The 7,660-nt window shown below is 55.2% G+C and overlaps 1 protein-coding gene across 1 annotated transcript in view; it reads left to right on the top strand.

Moving 5' to 3' along the window:
• The window catches only part of TLN1 (talin 1), a 27,891-nt gene extending 21,291 nt beyond the window's left edge, over positions 1-6,600 (top strand). Inside the window, exons 48-56 of the mRNA XM_031063067.1 lie at positions 1-61; positions 156-263; positions 3,187-3,292; positions 3,434-3,558; positions 3,852-3,977; positions 4,111-4,173; positions 4,406-4,588; positions 5,256-5,381; positions 6,311-6,600. The exon at positions 1-61 is cut by the window's left edge and continues 21 nt beyond it. Coding sequence (XP_030918927.1) covers positions 1-61; positions 156-263; positions 3,187-3,292; positions 3,434-3,558; positions 3,852-3,977; positions 4,111-4,173; positions 4,406-4,588; positions 5,256-5,381; positions 6,311-6,442 — 1,030 coding nt within the window. The 3' untranslated portion in view covers positions 6,443-6,600. The remainder of the gene's footprint in view (positions 62-155; positions 264-3,186; positions 3,293-3,433; positions 3,559-3,851; positions 3,978-4,110; positions 4,174-4,405; positions 4,589-5,255; positions 5,382-6,310) is intronic.
• The last annotated feature ends 1,060 nt before the right edge of the window (positions 6,601-7,660 follow it).

Raw genomic sequence — 7,660 nt, 5'->3', positions numbered from 1 at the left:
TGTCATTGCCACGGCCAACCTGAGCCGCCGGGCCATTGCAGACATGCTGCGCTCCTGCAAGGTGGGGCGGGCAGTGGGGGTGGATCTGTAGCACGGATTTGTGGGTGGAGGGGGATGGTGCTGGATGTGAATAGGGGTTTCCCTGTGCCCTGCAGGAAGCAGCCTACCACCCGGAGGTGAGCGGGGACGTGCGGCAACGGGCGCTGCGCTTCGGCAAGGAGTGTGCTGATGGCTACCTGGAGCTGCTGGAGCATGTGCTGGTGGTGAGTGTCCCCACTCCGGTTCCCAGGGTGGGCAGAGGCTGACTGTGGATTGCCTGGGTGTTCCCCAGATCCCCAAGGTCCTCTAGGCTCTTCACCTCTTCCCACTGAGCCCTTTGCACAGCCCACGTTGCTGCCTGTGCTGGCACAGCGTGTGTCCATGCCCCTGCCATGGAAGCAGATGTCAGAGAGCTCAACAGGCTCTAAGAAAGGTATTTTGCTAAGAACAGATGGAGATTAACTGACTGCAAACAGATGGAGGCTGGAAATCAATAACATGGTAGCATAATCTTGTAAAAATACAGCTTCCAGTAAAAGTGATAGGAATAATGGACCTCAGGCAGTGGGAAAACAGTGTCATGCCGACAGCACTATGTGTGGGAGATGAACAGTGCCTCCCATAGCAAAGATAATGACTGGAAGCGCCCACTGCACCCTTTTGATCCAGTCTCCCTCTGCCTGAGTCCTCCCAAGGACTTCAGCTGCAACATTAGTTTACAAGAAGTAAATTAAGCCTCTAGCATGGTAGGAAAGATCCAGTGAAGTCCTTCCAACAGCTTGCATTCTTGGCAAGACCACAGAAGTGGAGTCAGGGCACTGGGGGGATGTGCACACTCAACCCATGGTGCTGTGAGATCTCTCAAACAAGACAAAGACTGACAGTGATTCAGCTCTGTCAAGGTTGCACTAAGCTGGTTAGTGAGAGTCTGCTGTCTGGGATCACCAGCTACAAAGTGGTGGAGCCTAAACTGTGGTTTCCTGCAGGGAAAGCCCCCTTAGGCAGAGGGTAACCAGCACTGGCAGCAGTAGGGGGAAGTGGGCAGGAATCAATGGCTAGAAATCGAAGCTGCGTAGAGGAGAAGTCAAAGAGTGGTTTTATTCAAGGGAGGCAACCACTGGGGTACAGTTCCAAGGGGAGCAGTGGGTTTTCCATCCTCTGCATCTAGATCAAATGTCTGCCTGGAAGATGCTTCAGGCACACATGAATCATGGCAGCCAAGGCTGAAGTGCTGAGTAGAAATTCTCTGGCTGACCTGTTGTTAACAGATGATTAGGCTAATGACTTAGTGTGGCGGTGCCCGAGGTCAGCCTACTTGCAGGAACACGCCATTCCCCTGTATTTTGGGTGTTACCATCCTGCTGCTGTGCAATGTTTTGACTATCATACATTGGAACATCCTTAAAAATGTTCACTGGAGGTGCCTCTTAGTAAGCTCGTAGCCTCCAGGGTGCCTTCAGCTCCAGACCGAGATCATTTAGCAGTTTTAAACATGTTGTCAGACCAGACAGCACGCTTAATAATAAGGCATTTAGACTAGATGTGCCCATGAGGGCAAACCAGACATCACTGTGTGCCATCACTCTGAGCCTCATGCTGCTCTGGTCTCTCTGCCGGGATGGCCCAACACAAGGGCAGGAAAAAGCCACGACTCAGTCTCCAGAGCACTGTGGTCTGTGAAGGCAGGAGTGAAGCTCACGGGTCCTGTTTATCAAAGGACAGCAGGTTCCTGGGAAACCACAAGCAGGAAGGATCTAGGGGAATGGGAAGGGAGATGGCAGATGGCAGATGGGGTGCTGCCTCATTCCCCAGCAGCAGCAAGGTCATTGCTGTACACTTTGTCCCCAAGCGAACCAGTGTCTTCTGCAGAGCATGAACAAGTATGGTTAGGGTTCAAGAATAAGGGTTATTTGTCTCAGGCTGGAAAACATGGCTCCCGGCAGAGGAGTGGGAAAGCCTGCATATTTCACTGGGGAGGGGTAGGAATTTGAACCTCCATGGGGACTTGGTATTTGGTAACAATAGGTCTCTCCCTCCAAAAGCAGAGAGATTCCGTGGCTCAAAACTGCAGTGAAGCAATGCAGGGTGGGGAGAACTAAGGTGCAAAGGGTGTGAGGAGGAGAGTGGATCCATGGCTACTCTGAGTGTAGGTGGCTCCTCTGGCTGTGGGAGCCTCATCCAGGTGCCCTGTCTTGCCTGGCCCTGCAAGGCTGAAGTAAGAGCTAATACTGGCAGCACAGCTCCCTAGAATCTCTGATCCTTTGTTCCCACTGCTCCTCTTGGCTGCTCTTCAACCCTCACCAAAAAGCACCCACCTTCCCCTACCCTCCCCTATCTCCCCTCCTTCTTGCTGGGGTGTTCACTGCTTTCTTTTCTCTCTTCTCCCTCCTCTCTGTCAGCCGGTGAGTAAGGCAACACTGGGGTGCCTGCTGGTCTCTAACCTCAGCATGAGCCTTGCTCATGGTGTGTCTGTGTGCCCAGCCCAGTGCTGGGGTGGGACTTGCGTGTGTCCACAGGGACCCTGGGGTCCTTGTGTTTGTGTTTGTGTACTCACCCCTGCTCTAGCTGATGGGCAGCTGCTGCCTGTCTGGTGCAAGTTGGGCCAGCAGTGAGCTCTGCTTGTGCATACAGACCCTGTGTGCGTGCACATGTGTGCTGTGGTGTGTGCATGTGTCCCTCCAACCCAGGGGAGGAACCCTTAGGGCACTGTCTGCCACCTCATCCTGATGGGCCAGCCCTCCTTGGCTGGGATGTCACTCCAGGGTATGCCCCTTGGCCCACCTTATGTTTGCAAACAAACCTCCAAAATGGGGACAGCAAAGGAGATATGGAGCTTGACATTATTTGAAAGGGAGAAATCTTGGTATGGGTAGCTGCTCAGTGCAGAAAGGCTTGTGCTGAGGGTCTTGTGTATGTAAGATGTCCCAGAAGCTGTGGATGCAGGAGGGCCCTGGGGAAGCTCATCCTATCCTGGGGCACAAAGAGAATAGCCAGACTCACCTGAGAAAGTATCTCAGACAGTGCCTGACGTGTACACATGTGGGAGGGGGCTGGGGGATCCCACCCTACTTCCCTGGGGAGCGCACCCCAAACAGACCCATGAAGTTTCCCTTTTTCCAGTTGCTTACATCTGCTCCTTCCCCCCAGATCCTGCAGAAGCCGACCCACGAGCTGAAGCAGCAGCTGGCAGGCTTCTCCAAGCGCGTGGCCAGCTCTGTCACTGAGCTCATCCAGGCAGCCGAGGCCATGAAAGGTAAGGAAAGGTCCTGCTCAGAGGGGCATAAACAAGGGCTGGGATTAGGGTGGAGGGCTCAGCAGCTGCTGGAGGAGGCAAGGAAACTCAGAAATTAGACTGCATGCAGGTGTAACCTGCCTGGCTTCCCGGTGTTCATAGGGACGGAGTGGGTTGACCCAGAAGACCCCACTGTCATCGCTGAGAATGAGCTGCTGGGGGCAGCAGCTGCCATTGAGGCTGCAGCCAAGAAGCTGGAGCAGCTGAAACCGAGAGCCAAGCCCAAGGTAGCAGTGCTGAGCCTTGTCTGATCTTCGTGCTCAGCTTGGGGTGGGCTGGGGCTCCCCTGTCTGTGCTTTAGGTTTGAAGGCCCATCTGACAGCTGGTCCCTCTTCCTGTACTCCTGCTACCTCCCACATCCCCAGCTGAACTTTCCTTGGGTAGCCCATTTCCCACTGCACCCCATAGCCCTTAATCCAGCTTTATATGTTTGCCCTCAGCCCCCTGCAGCCATCCTCCTGTTCTGCTCCATCTGTCCCAGCACTCCTGCTTGGGACTCACACTCTGCTTTTGCCCACAGCAAGCAGACGAGAGCCTGAACTTTGAGGAGCAGATCCTGGAAGCTGCCAAATCCATTGCTGCAGCCACGAGTGCCCTGGTGAAGGCAGCTTCAGCAGCCCAGCGGGAATTAGTGGCCCAAGGAAAAGTAAGGCCATAAGAGGGGAAGAAGAAAATGTAGTGAAGGGTTCTCCCTTCTTCTGGGGCTGCTTGTAACCCTCATGCCTGTGACAAGAGGTGTGCAGGATGGTGACCCTTACTCCTTCCCTCCTTCTTCATAGGTGGGTGCCATCCCAGCCAATGCAGTGGATGATGGACAGTGGTCCCAGGGTCTCATTTCAGCTGTAAGTATCAAGGTCATGCTGAGGGGTTGAGGGGGAAACTTTCCTCTTGACTCCTGCTGTAAACACAAGGATGCTTTGCCCTTTTGCTTGTCCTCAGTGGAAGAAGCAGCCATGCCTCTTCCTTCCTCTCCCACATGCTGTGGAAGCTGGTTCTTACCATCCCATGCCCCTACCACCTCCCTGGAGCCAATCAGAGCTCCTGTACCTCCCCTGACAGCCTCTCTTGCCACAGGCACGCATGGTGGCTGCTGCCACCAACAACCTGTGTGAAGCCGCCAACGCCGCGGTGCAGGGCCATGCCAGTGAGGAGAAGCTCATCTCCTCTGCCAAGCAGGTGGCTGCTTCCACAGCCCAGCTCCTGGTGGCCTGCAAGGTGAAGGCTGACCATGACTCAGAGGCCATGAAGCGGCTCCAGGTGAGTCCTAGGCTGCCTTTTCAGCCCCGGCTGTTTGAAGGGTGGCTGGGAGTGGCATGACGGCATGTGGATGCTTTCCGGGGCTCATGCTCCCTGCCTGTATGCCATCAGTGGGAAGTTCATTGGAACACAGGCTCCAGGTTGCTTGGATTTCACTGCTAGCTGTGTGCCAGGCATGTGAGTGATGCTGGGCTGCTCAGCCTGGCAGCATTCAGAAACAACAACCTGGCACAGGAATACCTGAAATGGGTGCGCTTCCTCACTGGTATTCAAGAGGTTAATGTGTGGAAGGCATGTTCTGTAGCACCGTTAAACCTCAGAGGCCATGGCACATAAGAGGTTAATGCCTGTGTGTTGGGGAGTTAACATGGGGTCTCAGCACTGGGGCCAAGGGCTGGGGAGAGGCAGCAGGGCTGCCTCCCAGTCCCTGCCCTGCTGCTCAGAGAGGAGCCAGAGCCTGCCTGGGAGCAGAAACGCCTGAAATGGTCATGAGCGGGTGACAAGGCAGCGAGCCATGTAAAGGAATCCCTGCCAGCAGCTCCCAGCACTCCTGGCTGCTGGTCCTGCCTGCTGCCCAGCCTGGGGCAGGAGTTCCTTCACACCCCTGGACAGCAATCATACTCTGGGGCTGTGACTCACACTGATGCTCTTCTCCTGCCTGCTGCAGGCCGCTGGAAATGCCGTGAAGAGGGCATCAGACAATCTGGTGAAGGCAGCGCAGAAGGCAGCTGCTTTCCAGGACCATGATGAAACGGTGGTGGTGAAGGAGAAGATGGTGGGAGGAATTGCACAGGTGAGGAGTGAGGGCAGGAGCAGCTCTAGGTGCCCCCACAACCTGTGTGTGCCAGTCTCAGAAGCATGTCCTACCACCCACCAGCACAGGTCATGTCTTGAGAGAACCTCACAAAAATGCTGTGATTTCACCCATCCCACTGTATCATTGCAACGGGCCCCTGGCCGGGTAATAATTGGCATAGACTCCATGTATTAAAGAAGGCTGATTAATATATCTTTATTAAGAAACCCATACTTTTATACCTTAGTTTGCTACAGGTGTACTTGATTGGTCCTTTAGTCCAAACACCATCACCACTGGTTAATTAAGAAACCACCCTTTGGTAAACAATCTCCATAAGACATTCCACATGTTCACAATACAAGGTACAGCAAGTTAGGAATTGTTTATCATTCTTTTCTCTGATTTTCTCACGGACTTTTCCCATAACAATGCCTGGAGAGGTGTTTTGCTCTGTGGCCAGAGAGCTGCTGCCACACCACTGAGCACCAGTTAAACAATGAGGCCTCACCTTATCCTGCCACAAGTAGCAGTGGGTGATGGTGCATGCACTCTCAGGAGTGTAAAGCCCTGGCTTCTCCTTAGTGCAGAGCCCACAGTATCCTTTGTGACACAAGGAAAAAGCAGAGCAGTGGGTAGAGGGCAAGATCTGCCTAGTGTGGGATATCACAGTGCTGGCTCCCTGCAGCTGAGACTCTTTACACAGCACATGGGGCAGAGCTCAGAAGCTGTGCTGTTCTGCTTTATGTCCAGAGTACCATGCTCCCACCCCAGGGACAAACAGTCCTCATGCCCAGTGAGGCAGTGCCTGTGATGGGAGGGCAGCAGCAGCCAGAGAAAGCAGCTGTGGCATTGGCACAGCTGTGGCAGAGGCTCTGGCCATCCCTGTGGGAGGCAGTTGTGACCTTGGGGCTCTCTCCTGGCAGATTATCGCCGCCCAGGAGGAGATGCTGCGCAAGGAGCGGGAGCTGGAGGAGGCACGGAAGAAGCTGGCAATGATCCGGCAGCAGCAGTACAAGTTCCTGCCCTCGGAGCTAAGGGACGAGGAGCAGAACTGAGCCGCACGCCCTCCGCTCACCGCACAGACTGCCGCCTGCCCACCTGCCTGCTCCTATTTAAGACAACCTGCCACAAGCGAAGGGCTGTCTGGGCTAGACCAGAGCTCTGCCCGCACCCAGAGCAACGGGACTAACTCAGCTGCCCCTCCAAGCCGGTGCCGCACGGGGCTGCACTGGCTCAGGGCTCACCCGCCAGCCCCGGGGTGCGGGCCCACAGAGCTCTCCACTGCAAGGGGATATTTACTTGTGCCTTCTTCCTTCCCTCTCATGCCCCTTTTTTTCTCTCCTCCACGCGGGATGGGGACAGGTGGGTGGCTTGCCCTCTCCTGTGCCATGGCATGCAGGGAGCAGCCACCCCTCGCTGAGCTATCGCGTGGAGCTGCCTTTCACCTCCAATGCCTTATTGCTGGCTGAATCTTCCTCTGCAGCTACCCTGGAAGACCCTGAGTCCCCCTCATGAGTATGAGTATTTTTTTCAGCCCAGACCCCTCTGGGGCAGCAGGCAGCAGGGCTGGAAGCCACAGTGCCTCCACTCAGGATGGGGGATGATGTGATGAATTCACCCCCAGAGCTGTTTTTTGCCTTCCTGCAGGGCTTCCCCCCAGCTGCAGCCCCAGCCAGCTCTGCCTTCCTTCTTCTTCCCAAGTGCCTGCATTGTTTTCCAAGGTTTGCAGTATTTTTGTAACTTTTCCATTTCTCTAGTATTGAGCCTGCAGCTTCCAAAGTTCATTTATTTCCCTGCCTGCCCATGCCCTGCACACTAACACCCAGCTCTTGCTGGGGTCCCGTAGCCCAGCATCCCACCCCTCCTTGGCTCCAGGACCCCTTCCTTCCCCTTTGCACTCGCTGAGGCTTCTCTCACCATTTTGATACTTTTAAGCATCCCATATTAAAGATTGAAGGAAACCAGCTCCCTCCCACCCCGGGATGGGGTGGGGGATGCCAGTGTCTCCTCAGAAAGACGCATTCATCAATAAAATCTGGTTTTCCTGCTTTCTTGCCAACTGGGTATCAATGGGCCTCTCCAGGAGAAGGGGAGGGCAGGGGGGCCTGGGCGCCTTCCCTCCCAGCAAAGGGAGGGGGGGAGTGTACCACGGGTGCTTATACAGCATGGAAAATATTTGAGGCACGTCCAGCCCCAGGCACCCGGCAGGCCGGACCCCCGCTGCCAGCCATGTGCTGGCCTCGCAGGTGCTGCCGGGGGGCCACCGCTGCACG

Source organism: Geospiza fortis, unplaced genomic scaffold (assembly GCF_000277835.1).
Source record: "Geospiza fortis unplaced genomic scaffold, GeoFor_1.0 scaffold174, whole genome shotgun sequence".
Lineage (NCBI taxonomy): Eukaryota > Metazoa > Chordata > Aves > Passeriformes > Thraupidae > Geospiza > Geospiza fortis.
This window is presented reverse-complemented; position numbering and strand designations above follow the sequence as displayed.